Source organism: Haliotis cracherodii, unplaced genomic scaffold (assembly GCF_022045235.1).
Source record: "Haliotis cracherodii isolate W230 unplaced genomic scaffold, xgHalCrac1.p SCAF_5, whole genome shotgun sequence".
Taxonomy (NCBI): domain Eukaryota; kingdom Metazoa; phylum Mollusca; class Gastropoda; order Lepetellida; family Haliotidae; genus Haliotis; species Haliotis cracherodii.
Window position 1 is genome coordinate 61,239,726 of NW_027266308.1, and position 23,698 is coordinate 61,263,423.

General features: G+C 40.6%; 1 protein-coding gene across 1 annotated transcript; it reads left to right on the forward strand.

The window, feature by feature from the left end:
* Nucleotides 1-3,782: 3,782 nt before the first annotated feature.
* Nucleotides 3,783-22,768, forward strand: LOC139444008 (uncharacterized). Its single transcript, XM_071224907.1, has 9 exons — nucleotides 3,783-3,938; nucleotides 4,728-4,864; nucleotides 6,716-6,857; nucleotides 10,697-10,818; nucleotides 12,296-12,406; nucleotides 13,183-13,228; nucleotides 16,450-16,510; nucleotides 17,289-17,376; nucleotides 22,628-22,768. The coding sequence occupies exons 1-9, from the start codon at nucleotides 3,830-3,832 to the stop codon at nucleotides 22,766-22,768; spliced, it is 957 nt and encodes a 318-aa protein (XP_071081008.1). The 5' UTR covers nucleotides 3,783-3,829.
* The last annotated feature ends 930 nt before the right edge of the window (nucleotides 22,769-23,698 follow it).

The window sequence follows — 23,698 nt, forward strand, 5'->3', positions numbered from 1 at the left end:
GTTTAGCATCCAGTACTGACGAATCCCGAATGCCCTCTAAATAGATTCCCGAATCCCGCGTACCTTGACAGCCTTATAAGAATAAGTATCTTTTATTACATAGACTTATTGAAACGCCAAGCCTGTAAGATACCTAGTAGCCTTTCTGTTGAACAGTAACAGTATTAAACCCCTGGAGATCCGGATTAGAGTAGGTCTTCAGCAACTCAAGCAAGCTTGTCGTAAGAGCCGATTATGCTTGTAAGAGTGAGTGAGTGAGTGAGTGAGTGAGTATGGTTTTACGCCGCTTTTAGCAATATTCCAGCAATATCACGGCGGGCGACACCAGAAGGGCTTCAAACATTGTACCAATGTCGGGAATCGAACCCGGGTCTTCGGCCTGACAAGCTAACGCCTCAACCACTATGCTACCCGACCGCACCTTATGCTTGTAAGAGGCTACTATACGGATCGCTGTCTTGGTTGATGCATGTTATCGTTTCACAAAATCGATCGATGCTCACAATATTAATCACAGGGTTGTCTGGTCCAGACTTGATTATTTACAGGCCGCCGTCATATAGCTAAAATGTTACGGATTGCGGCGTCAAACGACAAACAAACAAACAAACAAACAAACGAACTCTTGCCTTTCAAAGACCTGACTTCTATAGCATGTATAGCTAATTTCCCGGTCGGTGTTCTGGAGTAGCCTTTTAAGCGGTTGGGGTTTCGGCTATTAACACTGTTGTTGGTTGGCTGGTTTGTTGTTTAACGCCGCACTACGCAATATTCCAGCTAAATGACGGCAGTCTGTAAATAATCGAGTCTGGACCAGACAATCCAGTGCTTAATAGCATGAGCATCGATCCACGCAATTGGGATCGATGACATGCATCAACCTAGGCAGCGAGCCTGACCACCCGATCCCGTTAGTCGCCTTTTACGACAAGCATAGTCACCTTTTACGGAAAGCATGGGTTGTTGAAGACCTATTCTATCCCGGAATCTTCACGGGTCCATTAACACTAACATAAATGCATAACGACTTCCATCAATCAGTATCTCCGTAATATTTCAAGTTTTATTAACACTGTACTTGAAATATTACAGAGCTTAGACTTTCACACTGCACCGTGTATTTGCATAGACCCAGCAACACGAGAAAGTACTCTTCCAATGGTGGACCTCCATCACCTTCTGCATGCTGGTTAATTTGATGAGTGTGTGTTTAACGTGAACGCGAACTATGCCAGTGGCAGAAACATGGGCCATGTAATCATCGCATAGCAATTAATTCGTGTTTAGTTGTTGTGATGTTTTTAAAAAATATATCATTACTTTGTATTTATATACATGAGTTACATCTGTGTTGCATTAACTAAGTTATGTGATCACTGTATTTAAAAAGGGTGTGTAGTACGCGTGGCTATTGTTTCCGTAATTCCAAATCTTTTGGTTCCATATAACATTAGAAATACATGTATTATTCATAGATCTACGGATTGCTTAGTTTGTTTACTGAATCTCCAAACCAGTTCTGATAAATGTCGATACATTTAATAAATCATGAACTTAATCATCACATAACTAAAATAACATTGTAAATGTCAAATTTTGATTCGATGCTGCAAATAAAGTAAAAAAACAACCAAAACAACATTTATCAAACAATGTCCGGACGAAAGCAACTTGATGCTCATCTTATTTTCACCATCGATTTTCGGCAACACCAGGTCAGAGGTAATTCTAGATGTACACAAGAGTACACCTCTGGCTCTGCTCCAACGACTTTTCACGAAACACGGAAACCCGAAATGTAAGCAAAATTTAAATACAAAGAAAACAAAATGCCTTCAAATGCCTTTCAAAGACCTGAAAGAAAACAACATTTTATACCTGTTTTTTTTACTTCCAAAAATTCCTAAATGACGGTTCGCAGCAATCAAGTAGTGTTAAAACCTCACCAACTTCGTTTGTCAGCTCAATTCTATAATTCAACTTCACCAAACCCTATTCGCGACCAACTCCTGTTATTCCGGGACAAGCCGAATAGCGTCTACGGAATGAGGCGAGTGGTGACGAATGCGCCATACCTTCGGGCGTTAAAAAGGTACGGCAATCTGTTGGGACCATTGTTATTTGGAATAAATAACCACAAATAACCGACAGTTGGGTTTAACGCCGCGTACGCGTTGAACAGTATTCTAGATGTATTTCCGATAAGCGTAGAATGGTCATGGGTAATAACTTTCCTATATTTGCACATGCATTTTTTGGTAATTCTCAATGCTAATTGATGAATTGAAGCCTCAATACGTCACATTGTTTCAGTGTTGAAAAAATAGGATATAACATCAACCATTGTTCATGTCTTGATAACGCGACGTCATCCTAAAAAATAGGCTACCATCAGTGAAGTTTATGTGTAGTGTGGCCATGTCATACGTAGATATTTTTCTATATTTTACTCATTAACATTTTAAGATAGAAAATTAGAAAATCGTATGTATGGAATACTGTAAGGGACAATCTTTGGATCTTGCATTCTCGCGATCTCGACCTTTGTTTGTTTGTTGTTTAACGCCGCTCTCGACCTTTGGAAACGAGCTAAATATGCCAAAAGTGCGAGATCACGAGGACGCGAGTGTTTGACCAATTATTAATGGGTAATATAAAAGAACAACCTACTCGGAATAACGGTTTATCTGTCCCTCGTGAATGAATGATGTAAGTCCCTCGCCATTGCCTCGCTATTCATTCACTCGGGACAGATACTCCGTTATTGCTCGTAGCTCGATGGTATTCTCTAATCATTACCCATAGAGTTAGAAATGTCGTTTACTACCTACGAGGGCAAACATAACGGGGTTCATTAAAATCATATGTGCCCTTGGGTGATCATTTCACGTCATGAGACAACAGTGTATTGTTTCCGTCATCCGGACGGCATTGTTGACGTCATTCGAATCCTATTGTGACGTGAGGTCGGAATGACGTCACACTAGAAACGACGTCATAGCTGAAGATTGTTAACGTCATTCGACAAATTGTGGTTCCGCTGCTGTTGGAGACTTGCTGTCCTTATAGAGAAAACATTTAAATGTATCTGTATGTAGACATCTTCTTCGTTAATAAATAGAACATTATATTCGTGTTCCTGTATACTAGGTTTACGACACTCGTGCCTAAATTCCGGTATTTCCCGAGCGAGAGTGACGGCATTGTTGATGTAATTCGAGTCTTATTGTGATGTAAGGTAGAAATGACGGCACAATAGAAACGACGTTAAAGCTGAAGGCATTCGTGACCAACTCGTGTTATTCCGGGACAAGCCGAATGCAGGTTACGGAAAGAGGCGAGTTGTGACGAATGAGCTGAAAGTTGTTGACGTCATTCGATAATTGAGGTTTTCTTACACGAAGGTCGTGAGCAGTACATTTTATAAGGGGGAGCTAACAAAGATTACCAATTTTAAGAAACTATTGTAAGAATTAGTGTATTACCCTCGCTCTCTGTCGGGAAAAAAAAGAATTCTTACACTTCTCGAAAGATCAGTATGCCACAGTATTATAATCTCTATTTACTTGCTTGCTCATTAAAAAACCCGATTCTCGTTCCTTTATGGTGAAATTCAGACCATTCAACGTAAAATGATTATTCTCTGGCATGATATCAGACAACAACGTAATATGCATAGTATTCACTCATTATTTGAATTCCCCGCCAGAATATTCTTTCAGCAGGGGTTTCCCTGGGAGCATGCGCGTTTGAAGGATTCCCCTACTTCCGGAAATACCATCAACACGTGTGACTGTTTTCATTTCTCCGCCAGCTTCCTGAAATCGACATGGCAGATTTAGAGACAGTCAAACGTGAATTTGAAGCAGTTCTACACCATGTTACAGACGATGTCCGGTCTCACTTTCTAAGCTGGATCAAGGATAAAATAAATTCAGGTATTAATATAAATTCGATTGGAAAAACAGGAAAGGTTGTTGAAGTGCAATATTTGACAATCTCTGTGAATCAACTTTCACAGATCAGCTGGTTACACAGGCATGTTATTACACGTGCTCGACAGCTGACTGCCGATATGATTGAAGAGGTTCTTGTTTTCCCAACCATGTATATAAATCTATTAAAATGATTACAAAGACTTTCAGTTAGACCTATCGGATTATTAACAGTTTTTAGCTCACTTTAATTTTAATCTAATCAATTTAAATAGAATCAAGGTGAGCTTTTGTACCGTGGCACCGTGGTTTACATCTTTGTTCAATTAAATGAAAATAATTTTATTACATATAGGTAGAAGTTTTGAGAGACTGTGACAATTGAACTTACCGTATTCGATGTAATAAGCGCCCAGGGCGCTTTCTTATTAGAATATAATTTTTGTGAAAGGGTTGAAAGATCATAAATTTCGTGGTTTATGCTGACAGCCAGAAATGATACAAAAGCAAAGTCTGTGCGTATTATTCACGACAGATATATTTTTCAAGAACTTAATCGCCAGTAATTAAGGGTGCATATACCACATGAGTGCGTATTATACACGAATAACTAAGTCTTGTGTACTTGGATCAATCGGAAGGGTGCTAATTGGGATTGTTCACTAGCCATTATATCAGCAAATATCGTCGTGGGCGCTTATTAGAGCGGGGCGCTTATTACGTCGAATATGGTATATCTTGATTCATGTCAAGTACTATACTGCTGAATATGAATGATATAATGTATGTCAGGTGAATGGGGAGATGTGACGAGGGAGAAGAGTAACGAAGATGTCATGTTGGAGACCATTCAGAGTGACCTGCGGGCAGAGCTTCCGGTCAATGCCGTGTCAAGCACGGAGAGCTTCCATTTCCCCAAGACAGGACCAGTGAGTTGTGTATACTGAAACCTAGTTAGTCTGGACACTGTTAGACAGACACCCCAGCAATGTGGACAATAGGGCTGGGACAAGTCCAAATATACTCCCTGAGTACCCACCCCCCTATTACCTGATCCTACTCAGGTATCTGCTGTTGGTTTCAATATTTGGGTACAAAAGGTCCGATTAGGAATTATTTTATCAGAGCTCTGGCAAAAACTGTTCAGATACACATATAAAACGATCTGATCATGCATACACTGAGGTTGACTGAAGTTTTATTTATACTGGAAGATATAAAGTGAAGAGGAATGCATGCATAGTCAAAATGAAATGCGAACATTGTAGTGTAACATGTTTTATTGTCATTGTCATTAAACAGTATATCACGTGACTAACCACAGGTCTGGGTAGTCCGGGTCCTACTCAGTACCCACCCGACCCGAGTACCCGAGTTACCTGTCCCAGTCCTACGAGACAGCTTCGAGCATGAGAGAACCAGAACTTTGTTAACCTGGACAATTTCACTGAGGATGGTTTTGTCTGGATTAACAGGATTTCACTATGTTAAACCTATATCATTAACCTGTATCAATACAACCTATTCCAATACCTTAATTATCTTCAAAACTATATGCTATTTTCCATGAGACACCACATTCTGTTTCTAATATTAAAAGGACTTTGATCCAATACGTTAGATTTTATGATAGCACTGCAAGAAAACTATATACTACATTCATGCAATTTAAAAATGTTAGGTGCATTGTTTCGAACTTTTTATTCATTTTCTTGTACCAGAAAGGCACATCAATATTTGAATGTGCTCAGATTGAAAATAGAGTGGCTTAGAAGGTTCTGTACAGGTATTCACAGGGAAACTGTTGTACCTGGCCATGAAGAAGAAAAGGACAAAATCATTGAATAAACCTAATAGTTTAGTCAGACCCAATCTACTTTCTTGTTTTATGGACAAGCTTACACTTAGTTTTGCGTAAGTAACCAAGAGATGTTGTTTTATTGAAAATATATTTTTTTATTGTATTGCTGTTTAATTCTTTTGTCTTAGAATTTGTTTTAGGTTATAAAATTCAAATCAACTGGATAACATTTTATTTTAGTTTCATTTTGCCACCTGCCTCTCTGCATAATGACAGACCAAAAAATTCAGAAAAAAACAAGAAATTTGATTTGGCTGGTCTCAGATCATGTTGGAATATGTCCTATCTGTACCCAAGAAAAAACAGAAATAAAGTGAGGAAAAAAAGAACATTTTTGTCAGTTTTGCGACACATTTGCAAATGTCCTCCACATGTCTTCCATAAAACTTTTTGAAAGCTTTACTGAGGCCTTGAATGTTGTAACCTTGATCAAATAACCTTTGAGCAAGAGTCGGATGACACTCTTTGAAATATTTGTTGAAAAACATGTTCGATTGTACCTCAAAAGAAATCTAGACAGGACAGGAGCTGCTGGAATATTTTTCGATTTGGAAGGTAAATTGACTTTTGGAAAGTTATCCCTCTTGTCATACATATTTTGTTACATTTAACCTTTATGCATATATCTAGTTGTGAACCAGATGAGGTGGTTTTACTGTTCTATAGCTCAAGTGGGTATAACAGTGGGATGGTATTGGCTGTTTGACCATCATTGAACGATATCAGATCATTGATATATCTGTAGCTTAAGTTGAGCTTCTTGGCCATTTCACTTGTTTTGATTTTGCTTATTCCAGTAAAAACGTTTGTCTTCTTCTTCTTATTGTATATGTTTGAATAAGATAAAAGTAAATGATTACGAAAAATAAATATAAAAAAAATATGTGCCTGTTCATGTTGTCATCCTCTGTATGTTAAGAATGCTGACTGTGATCCCAGCACCACGGTACACGTTGACGCCTTCCTGTATGACGAGGATGCTGTAGACGAGCTGTGCGAGGAGGGCAAGATGAGCAGGAACTACTGCACCGGCTGTGGCTCCAGGGATGTCCAGCCTCTCAGTCAGTGCTGCACTACTGCTACTACTACTACTACTACTACTACTGCTACTACTACTACTACTACTGCTACTACTACTACTACTACAACTACCACTACTACTACTACTACTACTACTACTACTACTACCACTACTACTACTACTACTACTGCTACCACTACTACTACTACTACCACTACTACTACTACTACCACTACTACTACTACTACTGCTACTACTACTACTACTACTACTACTATACTACTACTACTACTACTACTACTACTACTACTACTGCTACCACTACTACTACTACTACTGCTACCACTACTACTACTACTACCACTACTACTACTACTACCACTACTACTACTACTACTGCTACTACTACTACTACTACTACTACTACTACTACTACTACTATACTACTACTACTACTACTACTGCTACTGCTACTACTACTACTACTACTACTACTACTACTACTACCACTACCACTACTACTACCACTACTACTACTACTACTGCTACTGCTACTACTACTACTATACTACTACTACTACTATACTACTACTACTACTACTACTGCTACTGCTACTGCTACTACTACTACTACTGCTACTACTACTACTGCTACTGCTACTACTACCACTACTACCACTACCACTACCACCACCTCCACTACCACCACCTCCACTACCACTACTACTACTACTACTACCACTACTACTACTACTATACTACTACTACTACTACTACTACTACTACTACTACTACTACTGCTACTGCTACTACTACTACTACTATACTACTACTACTACTACTACTATACTACTACTACTACTACTACTACTACTGCTACTGCTACTACTACTACCACTACTACTACCACTACTACTACTACTACTACTACTGCTACTGCTACTACTACTACTACTACTACTACTACTACTACTACTACCACTACCACTACTACTACCACTACTACTACTACTACTACTGCTACTACTACTACTATACTACTACTACTACTATACTACTACTACTACTACTACTACTGCTACTGCTACTGCTACTACTACTACTACTACTGCTACTGCTACTGCTACTACTACCACTACTACCACTACCACTACCACCACCTCCACTACCACCACCTCCACTACCACTACCACCACTACTACTACTACTACTACTACTACTACTACTACTGCTACTGCTACTACTACCACTACTACCACTACCACTACCACCACCTCCACTACCACCACCACCACCTCCACTACCACTACTACCACTACCACTACCACCACTACTACTACTGCTACCACCACCACCACCTCCACTACCACTACTACTACTACTACTACTACTACCACTACCACTACCACTACCACTACCACTACCACCACCTCCACCTCCACTACCACCACCACCATCACCACTACCACCACCACCTCCACTACCACTACCACTTCCACTACCACTACCACTACCTCTTCCACTTCCACTACCACTACCACTACCACTACCACTACTACTACTACTACTACAAAAGATAATGTGCATATTTATAATGTGCCAAATCTACACCCTTGAGCATGCTCAATGTTCTACAGTCAGTGCATCTGTGTGCACTCGATTTTCATTCTCAGCTCAGTAAAAGTAATGTTTCATTGTACATTTATTGTAGGTGACAGTTTGTTTACATATCGTTTAATAATATTCAATCATTGAGCCACAGCAATTGCTGTTTTCTGCGTTTATTTCATTCATGTTAATTCTGATGTTCAGAAACAGAAATCCTAAAATTAGGAATAACCTTTATGTACCAGTACTATTATAGATAAATTTTGTGCCAATTATTTGGGTAGATGGAAAATATGACGGGTGAGAGTCATAGAAGAGTTGCCTGCTTGGGAAAGTCATGTCTTGAAGAGTCTTAATTCAAGACTCAGATAAAGGTCATTTCATGATAGGCAATCCTCCATTGTCTATCTCCATCTCATGTGAGATCGAAGCATCTCTTTTTGAGACCAGTAAACTCTTCCATGACTGTCTCAGTACTCACGACCGCCTCCATGGTCTAGTGGTAAAGCGTTCGCACGGAGAGCGGAAGGTCCAGGTTCGATCCCAGGCCACGCCATACCAAAAGACGTTAAAGGATGGTACTTGTTGTTACCCTGTCTGGCACTCGGAATTAAGGGGCTAAAACAAGGACTGGTTGGCTCAGAGTCAGTATACTGTGAGTGAGTGGGGTATTCATGTTAAACTGCGGCATGGTATCTCAATGAGCTAGCACTATAAATCGGCATCAGTCCGGACTAGTACAAACAGCCACACAAACACACACACACGTACATGCACATCGCTGTATAAGTGCAATAATCTTGGACACGAAGTTAAACCCCATTTCACCTCACCTCACCACACCTCACCTCACCACACCTCACCCCTCACCTCACCACCCCTCACCTCACCTCACCACACCTCACCTCATCACCACACCTCACCTCACCATGCCTCACCTCACCTCACCACAGCTCACCTCACCTCACCACAGCTCACCACACCTCACCTCACCATGCCTCACCACACCTCACCTCATCTCACCATACCTCACCACAGCCCACCACACATCACCTCACCACACCTCACCACACCTCACCTCACCTCACCACACCTCACCTCACCACACCACACATCACCACACCTCACCACACCTAACCTCACCACACCTCACCACACCTCACCTCACCACACCTCACCTCACCTCACCACACCTCACCACACCACACCTCACCTCACCTCACCTCACCACTCCTCACCTCACATCACATCACCTCACCACACCACACCACACATCACCTCACCTCACCTCACCACACCTAACCTCACCACACCACACCTCACCTCACCACACCATGCCTCACCTCACCTCACCACAGCCCACCACACCTCACCTCACCTCACCACAGCCCACCACACTTCACCTCACCTCACCTCACCTCACCACACCTCACCACACCACACCACACCTCACCTCACCTCACCTCACCATGCCACACCTCACCTCACCACAGCCCACCACACCACACCTCACCTCACATGCCTCACCTCACCTCACCACAGCCCACCACACTTCACTTCACCTCACCTCACCTCACCACAGCCCACCACACTTCACCTCACCTCACCTCACCTCACCTCACCACACCACACCTCACCTCACCTCACCTCACCACACCTCACCTTACCACACCACACCACATCTCACCTCACCACACCTCACCTCACCACACCTCACCACACCTCACCACACCTCACCACACCTCACCTCACCTCACCACACCTCACCTCACCACACCTCACCACACCTCACCTCACCACACCACACCTCACCTCACCGCACCTCACCTCACCACACCTCACCTCACCTCACCTCACCTCACCACACCACACCACACATCACCTCACATCACCTCACCTCACCTCACCACACCACACCACACCACACCACACCACACCTCACCTCACCTCACCACACCACACCTCACCTCACCACACCTCACCTCACCTCACCACACCTCACCACACCTCACCACACCTCACCTTACCACACCACACATCACCTCACCACACCTCACCACACCTCTATACTCACAGGAAAGTCTCAGTCCACATATAGAGGAGATCATTCTCACAAGTACACCGATTTCCAGCTATAAAAACATTTCATTTCAAATGTAAGTGTAGGCATGTGCCTATTGAGCCAGACTTATTGATGAACTGTGATCAGTATGTGATGGTAGCATTCACTCACTCACTCACCCAACTTTACAATAACTGGTTTGTTTGCAGCATTCATCACACACTCGGCATCTGCCAGTCAGGTGAAGTACATCTTTAACTACGCCCTGCCCGACCTCAGTGGGAAGACGGTACTGGATGTTGGGTCTCGGACTGGCGCTGTGCTGTATGGGGTACAGTCTTTTGTTTACATAAATACAATACCTACTTGATAAATCGCAAAGAGCAATGAAGAACCAAGTGTGGTTTATCTCATGATAAAACATTGTTCTATCATGACGTCATTTCTGGAGATTTGAAGTTGTGCCCGCAACTTGGTGACGTCGTATATTGGACTATTTTACTTATTGAGAGGGGAGTGTCTGGTGAGTTGTTCAACTGAGATGTAGCTGGGCTACGCAGCTAAACAAGATGGCCGAATGATCGTATCCAAAAGTGAGAGATATGGCAATTAGTATTGGGAGAAAAGGTACAGGTAACTGACGTGAGGATTGTGAGAATATGCGGGAAATACCCATCTGGGCCCCGTTCCACAAAGCAATCTTAGCACTAAGGTGATCGTAAGTCCCGTACTTTAACATAGGTTTACGATCATCGTAGCACTAAGATCGCTTTGAGGAATGGGGCCCTGTGCATTAAATGGACTTGTCTGACTTTGCCTAGGTTGGTTCTGTTGAGGGAGTCATCATTATTAAAATACGGGTAAATATGTAAAGCTTGTGGATTTTAGTAAAACATCCTTACAGAGGCTGTACATAATGTTGATATCTCATATGAGAAATAAAAGACGAGTGGGAGTTGTTTTTCATTCAATAAAACACTGCAGTGAGAATAAACCACTTTGGGCTGCACCCCTCATGGTTTATTCTCCCTGAGTTATTTTATTGTATGATAAACTAATCCCACATCATTTATTTCTAAAACAATTGATCCAACCTGTGCTAATCTCACTATGTCAGTGTAAGTGGGATGTGTTTTTACCTGACTGAGAATGTATACTGGTGTTCCTCTTGAAGGATTTCCTGTCATTGAGCAGTTATAATAATTTCATTTTTTTAATTGATCAATCTTTAGTTGGTTAACAAAATTTTCTTTGAAACACATGTTCAAAATTAGAATTAGAAAAAAGTACTGAAACAATTATCTTATATTTTAAGGTTATCTCATAAAATATTTAAAATGATCTGCAAATATCAGCAGGGTGAAGTAAAGAAATTAATCTTCAAATCAATCTCAGGTGGAGTTTTTTATCATAAACAACATTGTTAATGGAAACGGAGGAAGACAAAATAGATTTCTTAACTTTAACTACATCATCACAGCGATCTTGTAAGCCTATGCTAAAGTATGGGAGTTACGATCATCTTAGCCCTAAGATCGCTTTGTGCAAGTAGGCCCAGGGCCCTGTTCCTCAAAGCAATCTTAGCGCTAAGGTGATCGTAAGTCCCATACTTTAACATAGGCTTAAGATCATTGTAGCGCTGAGATCGAGGCCCAGGGCTTCATTTGCACCAGGTGCATGTTGACGTGAAAAGCTAGTTGCACTGGTGCATTTTTTATATAGCCCTGTACATGTATATATATTTCTTTTGTAGTAAGTTTGGGTAATATGATAATACTATGTGTGAGATGAGTTTGTGTATCCACCAGGCCTACCTGTACAGCAAGGCCAAGCACATTGTGGGGGTAGAGCTTGACTCAACATTCACCAGCCTCCAGACAGCTGCTGTCTCCAAGTATAAGATGGGGGACAGAATACAGGTACCTGCCTTCATTACATCAATAGACATGTTACATAGCCTACAGCTATTGTATATATAAGTGCTACATAGCCTACAACTATTGTATATATAAGTGCTACATAGCCTACAACTATTGTATATGTAAGTGCTACATAGCCTACAACTATTGTATATATAAGTGCTACATACCCTACAACTATTGTATATATAAGTGCTACATAGCCTACAACTATTGTATATATAAGTGCTACATAGCCTACAACTATTGTATATGTAAGTGCTACATAGCCTACAACTATTGTATATATAAGTGCTACATACCCTACAACTACATGTATTGTATATATAAGTGCTACATAGCCTACAACTATTGTATATATAAGTGCTACATAGCCTACAACTATTGTATATATAAGTGCTACATACCCTACAACTATTGTATATGTAAGTGCTACATACATACATGCTCAGACTCAGTGATTTGGTGATCGTGAGTTATCGTACCCCGACAATGTGGATTGTTGTTCACTATATCAATCATTGGATTGTCTGTCTAGACTTGATATTTACAGGCTTCCGTCATATTTAGCTGGAATGTTTCTGAGAGCGGCATTAAACAACAAACAAACAAAACAAACATGTTTGGGGTAAAAAAGATTTCATTAAGTGCATCGTCATGAGCTGTAGCGAAACAAGTGACAATCTCTGTCCGATAATGTCAACTTGTATTCTGACTGTTTGCGACAGACCAGGACTATAATATTGATTTTGATATTGACTATCATTTTGATGCAGGTGATGCATGATGACATACAGAACAAGGGAACGCTGATAGCTTCCAGTAAGTATGCCCTTGACCCAGCCATACATCAGGTGCAGATATCTGCTTCCAGATGAAGAAAGAGATAAGATGGTCAGAATGAACACGTGTGGGTGAAATGGGTTTCATGCTTTGTACAGTGGTTCCTGGCAAACATCAAGATCAACAAATATTATTTGGATCAATTTCATGAATATATTTCTTGTCGTCTCTGTTTGTTTGTATCTTCGGATATGAAAGTACATTCTCTCCACTGATGTGATAGATAGCGCTTTGGTTGATAGGTCTGGATGCTTTCTCATGCATTGTTTGGCCAATCTATACAAGTAGTCAATATCATGATTAAACATGAGTCACTCACCTTGTTTACTAAGGCTTAAGAAAATAAAAGAATTGGTTCTCAGGCAATGACTTTTGAAATATAGTGCGTAGGGCTTGGACGAGTCCCAATTTACGACCCGGGTACCCGACCCCCTATTACCCGACCCTACCTGGGTACTCTCTGCAGGTTTCAAGAGTTAAGAACAAAATGTCTGATTGGGAATTGTTTTACCTCAGCCATGGCCAAAAATATTTAGATACATGTATCAAATGATCAGATCATGCACACACTGAAGTTGACTGAAGCTTTATCTTTACTCAAACATCAACAAGTCAAAAGGAATGTGTGCATCGTCAGAAAGAAATGCAAACATTAGCGACTTGTAGTGTAACCACCGAGGTACAGTGAGTTTTTGTCATTAAACAATATATCATGTGACTAACCATGGGTCTGGGTAGTCCTGTGGGTACCGGGGTCCTACTCAGGACCCACCTGACCTAAGTACCCTAGTTATCAGTCCCAGCCAAATAGTGTGGGGTGTGGAGTGTTTTTGTTTAGGGTTGTTCAAAATAGTGTCACCAGATAACAGTTGTGTACCATCAACCTGGGAAAGGGCCTCCCTACATAAACAAGTATACAAACTCCTATTGCCGCCATGACCATAACATGAGATGTGCCATAAATCAGTGTGCATTTAAAGGGAGGTAACTGCATGCTCTATCTTGCATTGTCTTTAAGTATTAGGATTTTTTGGGGGAAAATGGAAATAAAAACGAAACGTGCAGCAGACTTTATGATGATGCGGGCGGTGCCTGAGAACCAAGACTATTATTTTTTTAGCCTAAAAGTAATGTTTTTGGCTTCTCCTCTTGGAATTATTTTAGCGTGTTTTGAACAGTGTCTGAAATGCCTGCCTGCTGTACCGTTTTCTGTTGGAGAGGGGAAGTTTAGTCCTACCTGCCTTACTGTCTAATAGAAAATTTCTACGCTACACTGACAATTTGAATGACATTGATGTGTGACACACTTACCTGAAAGCATGCATGTCATCGATCCCAATTTTGTTTATTGATGTTCATGATAGGTGTTTCTGGTCCAGACTCGATTATTTACAGACTGCCTTCATATAGCTGAAATGTTCCTGAGTGCGGCGTTAAACAACAAACAAACAAACAAACAAACAAATCCTGAAAGCAAGAGGTATTTTTGTGATAATTTAGCTATAAATGTTAAAGGCACAAAGTGAAGGAAATCTGAGAACAATGATAACGATTTTATACTCAAGCATGTATTCACAAATGTAGGGTGAAAATGATGTCAAACACTTAGCATATGAAATAGTCTGTCCCTTAGCTTCTCATTAAATGAATCCTGCTCCAGCGCAGTGTTACACCACTGACACAGGCTGATTAGCATATCACGTGATCTGACTTTTCTCTTGTTTGTAAACAAACACTTTTAATCAGAAGTGAGAGCAGTTCGGCCTAATGGTGGCATTTCAGTGTGACTTACAGATGTTTTGCATAATCATTAAGTTTAATAACACCCGGCTGACAACTGTGACAGTAAGGAGAATGACAATATATGTAATAATGGTAAATCATCATGTCTATTTATGTTTTATATTGAATTTCATATTTTTATTGACAAGTTTGTTATACCTGTCCGTTCACTTGAATTTGCTGGGATACAATGTTTTTTTAAAGCCCATAACACTCGATAAATATTTGTTTACATAATGAAGCATAAACAACTTCTATTCTTTTTTAAAGCTCTGATATGTGCATTGACATCGTGGTAGGTAGGCAGTGCATGTTCTGTCGTGTTGGACATCTACCCCCTACGACTCACCTTGGTTATACAGCTGATTGTTTATAACGCTCATCCATTATTCGGACCCCGAGGTAGCGTTGTAGTGAGGGGTCACTGTATACACATCAATTTGACCGTCTTGCTATTTATCTGTAGAGCGGCGGTGTCTGCATGTAGAATTGTAAAGCCGTTGTAAATGGAGGATAAATATGCAATAAATACGTGGAAAGAGTTCTTCATGATTTTGAATATTTTAAGTTAACCATTTCATGTTATATATATCTAAATGTGTACACTTTTAAAATAAAATACTGTAAATCTTGAAATTAATGCGAGCGCTAATTGAAATTGAAAAATATGTGTGGTCTTTGTTCGCATTAATGAAACTTCGCATTTATGTCTCCAAAATGACTATCAACAATAAGACGGCCTCACTGCACACTTTGGATGACGGAAATACCAGCTTGAATATAATTCAATTCAGCAGCATTTATGACAAGTACATAACAATGTGAATTAAAGAATAGAAATTACACATCCGGTGAGTTATCACTGCTGAGGTCAAGAGTTCTACCCACAAACTAGGCATCATTGACCACTCCAATCAGTGAACTGTTGTTGGTTCAATAATTTTATTGCCTTTGAGCTTCCTTAATGCCAGTCAACAGAATAAACATATAAACTGTGTGGTGTTTTCAGGAAAACATTGTTTGTTTTTACTCAGTGCTAATAAGCGGTACTTTTCGCTGTTTGATTGGTATAAGGTAAGAATATGTATCATTCCACTAGGGATGGGTTGGGGGGTGGGGGGTGGGGGATGGGGAGTTGCATTGATTTTGAGTCGCATTTTGGGCTAGGGGTCAGCAGTCGTATTAATTTAGAGTTGCATAATTTTCAAGATTTACGGTAGATAAAACAATGTAGTTTGTTGAATGGACTGTGTAAGATGTGACGAAGGTTGACCGCAAGGAACCCTGGGTAGGAGAGAGTACATGCATATGACTTAGACAGAACCTGATCTGGGATGTGCACACAGACCTATAACAGACCATGGCTGCTTGTTCATTATAATCTATTGTGTGAATAAAAACAAGGACTTTATTTGCAGGTGATGTGGTTATCTTGAACAATGTGTTTGAGTTCTTCGTGCCGAAAGATTTACAGGAAAAGTAAGTACCACATTGTAATAGTGATTAATTATTATCTTCAGACATGGAATATTTTATGGTTAGACCATGATTCTTATTGAAAGGCATACTTCCTGGTCAGGTGACCAATTGCTCGTGACAAAAACTGCCCTGGCATCAGATATACATGTATATCGTCAGGAGATTCATACTGCTCAGAAAAGATGGTTATCTCCATGAGGATTCCAAGATTCCAGGATTCTATGCTTGTCATACAAGGTGATATAATGGATTAGGTGGTCTAACTTGGTTTATAGCATGTCATTGTCCAGAGGGAGTGGATTGTTCATAATATCAATCGCTGAATTTTGTAATCCAGATTTGATTATTTTCAGGCCTCCATCATATGACTGGAATATAGCTGAGTGTGGCATTAAACATTAATGTCCCACTGTTATTAATTAGTAAAATAAAAAAATAGTATTTACTGATTTTATATAATTTCTGGAAAAGTGAGGTTAAACACATCAGACAGATATAGAGGACATTCACTGTGTCTTGACATTGGGCTGTTAATTAAAGCACATTGACCACGACTGAGCACATTGTCACTAGTTTCGATGCTATGATCATGAACTGATATATCTGAAGTCATTGGAAAAGACCTGGTTCCTTTGTGTGTACAAGTAGTATGAAATTATTATTGATTGTAAATTTTGCCAGATTAATCATATTGTTATTTCAAGAAACCCGTAAACAAAACTGTTCGCAGTTGTAAACAAGTTTTGCAATCTTTTTCAAATTGTTTTTTATCCGGCAGATTGTGGAGTTACCTGTTTACAACTCTAAGGAACAATACAATCCTTGTGACTGTGCCCAGCTTAGAGGAGTCCCTACAACAGCTGCAGGTATTAACACTGGACCATTTCACAGTAACCCTGGACCATTTGACAGTAACCCTGGAGCATTTGACAGTAACACTGGACCATTTGACAGTAACACTGAACCATTTGACAGTAACACTGGACCATTTGACAGTAACACTGGACCATTTGACAGTAACACTGAACCATTTGACAGTAACACTGAATCATTTGACAGTAACTCTGGACCATTTGACAGTAACACTGGACCATTTGACAGTAACACTGAACCATTTGACAGTAACACTGGACCATTTCACAGTAACACTGGACCATTTCACAGTAACCCTGGACCATTTCACAGTAACCCTGGACCTTTTGACAGTAACACTGAACCATTTGACAGTAACACTGAACCATTTGACAGTAACACTGAACCATTTGACAGTAACACTGGACCATTTGACAGTAACACTGGACCATTTGACAGTAACACTGGACCATTTGACAGTAACACTGAACCATTTGACTGTAACACTGGACCATTTCACAGTAACACTGGACCATTTGACAGTAACCCTGAACCATTTGACAGTAACCCTGGACCATTTGACAGTAACACTGAACCATTTGACAGTAACACTGGACCATTTGACAGTAACACTGGACCATTTGACAGTAACACTGGACCATTTAACACTAACACTGGACCATTTGACAGTAACTCTGGACCATTTGACTGTAACTCTGGATCATTTGACAGTAACTCTGGACCATTTGACAGTAACACTGGACCATTTGACAGTAACACTGGACCATTTGACAGTAACTCTAGACCATTTGACAGTAACACTAGATCATTTGACAGTAACTCTGTATCATTTAACAGTAACTCTGGACTATTTGACAGTAACACTGGACCATTTGACTGTAACTCTGGACCATTTGACAGTAACACTGAACCATTTGACTGTAACTCTGGACCATTTGACTGTAACACTGGACCATTTGACTGTAACACTGGACCATTTGACTGTAACTCTGGACCATTTGACAGTAACACTGGACCATTTGACAGTAACACTAGATCATTTGACAGTAACTCTGTATCATTTAACAGTAACTCTGGACTATTTGACTGTAACACTGGACCATTTGACAGTAGCCCTGGACCATTTGACAGTAACACTGGACCATTTGACAGTAACACTGAACCATTTGACTGTAACACTGGACCATTTCACAGTAACACTGGACCATTTCACAGTAACCCTGGACCATTTGACAGTAACCCTGGACCATTTGACAGTAACACTGAACCATTTGACAGTAACACTGAACCATTTGACAGTAACACTGAACCATTTGACAGTAACACTGGACCATTTGACAGTAACACTGGACCATTTGACAGTAACACTGGACCATTTGACAGTAACACTGAACCATTTGACTGTAACACTGGACCATTTCACAGTAACACTGGACCATTTGACAGTAACCCTGAACCATTTGACAGTAACCCTGGACCATTTGACAGTAACACTGAACCATTTGACAGTAACACTGGACCATTTGACAGTAACACTGGACCATTTGACAGTAACACTGGACCATTTAACACTAACACTGGACCATTTGACAGTAACTCTGGACCATTTGACTGTAACTCTGGATCATTTGACAGTAACTCTGGACCATTTCACAGTAACACTGGACCATTTGACAGTAACACTGGACCATTTGACAGTAACTCTAGACCATTTGACAGTAACACTAGATCATTTGACAGTAACTCTGTATCATTTAACAGTAACTCTGGACTATTTGACAGTAACACTGGACCATTTGACTGTAACTCTGGACCATTTGACAGTAACACTGGACCATTTGACTGTAACTCTGGACCATTTGACTGTAACACTGGACCATTTGACAGTAACACTGGACCATTTGACAGTAACACTAGATCATTTGACAGTAACTCTGTATCATTTAACAGTAACTCTGGACTATTTGACTGTAACACTGGACCATTTGACAGTAGCCCTGGACCATTTTACAGTAACACTGGACCATTTGACAGTAACTCTGTATCATTTGACAGTAACTCTGGACTATTTGACAGTAACTCTGGACCATTTGACAGTAACACTGGACCATTTGATAGTAACACTGAACCATTTGACAGTAACACTGAACCATTTGACAGTAACTCTGTATCATTTGACAGTAACACTGGATCATTTGACAGTAACACTGGACCATTTGACAGTAGCCTGGACCATTTGACAGTAACACTGGACCATTTGACAGTAACACTGGATCATTTGACAGTAACACTGGACCATTTGACTGTAACTCGGGATCATTTGACAGTAACACTGGACCATTTGACAGTAACACTGGACCATTTGACAGTAACACTGGACCATTTGACAGTAACTCTGTATCATTTGACAGTAACACTGGACTATTTGACTGTAACACTGGACCATTTCACAGTAACACTGGACCATTTGACAGTAACACTAGACCACTTGACTGTAACTTGGGATCATTTGACAGTAACACTGAACCATTTGACAGTAACACTGGACCATTTGACAGTAACTCTGTATCATTTGACAGTAACACTGGATCATTTGACAGTAACCCTGGACCATTTGACAGTAACACTGGACCATTTGACAGTAACACTGGACCATTTGACAGTAACACTGAACCATTTGACAGTAACACTGAACCATTTGACAGTAACTCTGGACCATTTGACAGTAACACTAGACCATTTGACAGTAACACTGAACCATTTGACAGTAACACTGGACCATTTCACAGTAACACTGGACCATTTGACAGTAACCCTGGACCATTTGACAGTAACCCTGGACCATTTGACAGTAACACTGAACCATTTGACAGTAACACTGAACCATTTGACAGTAACACTGAACCATTTGACAGTAACACTGGACCATTTGACAGTAACACTGGACCATTTGACAGTAACACTGAACCATTTGACTGTAACACTGGATCATTTCACAGTAACACTGGACCATTTCACAGTAACCCTGGACCATTTCACAGTAACCCTGGACCATTTGACAGTAACACTGAACCATTTGACAGTAACACTGAACCATTTGACAGTAACACTGAACCATTTGACAGTAACACTGGACCATTTGACAGTAACACTGGACCATTTGACAGTAACACTGGACCATTTGACAGTAACACTGAACCATTTGACTGTAACACTGGACCATTTCACAGTAACACTGGACCATTTGACAGTAACCCTGAACCATTTGACAGTAACCCTGGACCATTTGACAGTAACACTGAACCATTTAACAGTAACACTGGACCATTTGACAGTAACACTGGACCATTTGACAGTAACACTGGACCATTTAACACTAACACTGGACCATTTGACAGTAACTCTGGACCATTTGACTGTAACTCTGGATCATTTGACAGTAACTCTTGACCATTTCACAGTAACACTGGACCATTTGACAGTAACACTGGACCATTTGACAGTAACTCTAGACCATTTGACAGTAACACTAGATCATTTGACAGTAACTCTGTATCATTTAACAGTAACTCTGGACTATTTGACAGTAACACTGGACCATTTGACTGTAACTCTGGACCATTTGACAGTAACACTGGACCATTTGACTGTAACTCTGGACCATTTGACTGTAACACTGGACCATTTGACTGTAACACTGGACCATTTGACTGTAACTCTGGATCATTTAACAGTAACACTGGACCATTTGACAGTAACACTGGACCATTTGACTGTAACTCTAGACCATTTGACAGTAACACTAGATCATTTGACAGTAACTCTGTATCATTTAACAATAACTCTGGACTATTTGACTGTAACACTGGACCATTTGACAGTAGCCCTGGACCATTTTACAGTAACACTGGACCATTTGACAGTAACTCTGTATCATTTGACAGTAACTCTGGACTATTTGACAGTAACACTGGACCATTTGACAGTAACACTGGACTATTTGACATTAACACTGGACCATTTGACAGTAACTCTGTATCATTTGACAGTAACACTGGACCATTTGACAGTAACACTGGACCATTTGACAGTAGCCTTGGACCATTTGACAGTAACACTGGACCATTTGAAAGGAACACTTGACCATTTGACAGTAACACTGGATCATTTGACAGTAACACTGGACCATTTGACAGTAACACTGGACCATTTGACAGTAGCCTTGGACCATTTGACAGTAACACTGGACCATTTGACAGTAGCCTTGGACCATTTGACAGTAACACTGGACCATTTGAAAGGAACACTGGACCATTTCACAGTAACACTGGACCATTTGACAGTAACTCTGTATCATTTGACAGTAACACTGGACCATTTGACAGTAACACTTGACCATTTGACAGTGACACTGGATCATATCACAGTAACCCTTTCAGTGTTTGAAATGATTTTAATACCCAACGAGACAGTCGTGCAAGTGACCCATAAGTGTTGCCTGCCTATCTTCATAGTTACGTGCTTGTATTCAGGCATCATAAATTTTGAAAAAATTGCAAAAAAAGTAAGAGACAAATCTCGTCTTGATTCAGTTGAAATAATGCAAACAATCACTTGATAATCTACGAGGAGGTATAATAGAAGTGAGTAAGTAAGTTGTCTTAAAATTATCTGCCAGACAGTCATGCAGGTGGTGGAAAATTTCATGCAGCCCGACTGAAAAGTTAACAGCCACGGGTAGGCAGTCAGTCAGTTATTTCGGACATTGACCATTTCAAGTTACTTTACTTATCAAAGGAAGGTTGATTAAGTGATGAAATGTGTTCTTTTTTTGGTGGATGTACAGAAAGTTCACAGAAAGCTCATTGCATTCTTAATGTTAAGCATTACATAAGACTTGCACCAAGTCTTCTCAACAATGTCACAACACACATGAGGCCCAAATCAGAAATAGTTTTGTTAACCTAACCTGATCCCGCTATTATTTTCCTGCAATCCTGACAATGAAATCCAGTCTGTCGCTAACGTCAGAAAAAATTATCATCATCCTTCCACTTACAAAAAACAACTGAAAGATTAAGAGACATCCTCCTCTGACAGCATGGCGTCGCATGTGTGCTGTACTGTTGGATATACAAAAATCGGTTTCAGAAATCCCTTGGTGCCATGTAACATAGCTATGTGAAACCTGAAAAATATGATGTGTTACCACAGATGATAGACGTTCATTTGTCTCTGTTTCAGACTGGTATTAATTTGAAGCAGTGTGTGGAGTTTATTGATCTGACCTCAGCTCTCCAGAAGGGCAGGCACCAGCTCCTAGACAGTCCCGGCGCTGATGACGCCGACCTCACAAGTATCCATTTGTACAGAGTCCTGGGATGACGTTCTTCTAGTCAATAAATAAGTAATTACAAAGTGTGTGTCTTCATCATTGCCTCAATGCATGGCTCTGGTTGTGCAAAGCTGCTTTTGTGTTACATATGTTGTCATGGGTTTGAATATCCATTTGTAATTGGATGTGGTTGCCCACTGTACCAACACTAGCTTTCCGAGAAAGAACGCAACTTTGATTTCAAATATTGGTGTAATTAGAAGTTTTGCATGCACAATGCGTGTAGAGAGTTAGATGTGTTGGATGTTTGAATAAGAACCTTGTGCACTTTGCTGCAGTGTTGACATACGTAGTGCAGCAGATGTGAAATGTGTTGGGTGCCGGATGTGAAGTGTTGACAGAAGTTGGGCTGTGTATGTGAATATAGACATTGTCACTTGCCATTTCCTGCACAGGTCTGCATGTTTTAATTAGTTTGGTTTCCCGTCTTGCCAGGCTCCTGGCCTTCAGATCGATATATCTGTGTTCACCAGATCAAAAAGGAGAAGATCAGGTCAGGTAACTGTTAGGGGGAGGATATCAGGTCAGGTGACTGTGAAGAAAAGACTATCAGGTCAGGTGACTGTGAAGAAGAGAATATCAGGTCAGGTGACTGTAAGGGGAGGATATCAGGTCGGGTCACTGTGAAATAGGGAATATTAGGTCAGGTAACTGTTAGAGGGAGGACATCAGGTCAGGTGACCGTAAGGGGGAGGATATCAGGTCAGGTGACTGTGAAGAAGAGAATATCAGGTCAGATGACTGAAGGGGAAGATATCAGGTGTCAGGTCCAACTGTGAAATAGGGAATATCAGGTCAGGTGACTGTTAGGGGAGGATATCAGGTCAGGTGACTGTAAGGGGGAGGATATCATGTAAGGTGACTGTAAGGGGAGGATATCAGGTAAGGTGACTGTAAGTGGGAGGATATCAGGTAAGGTG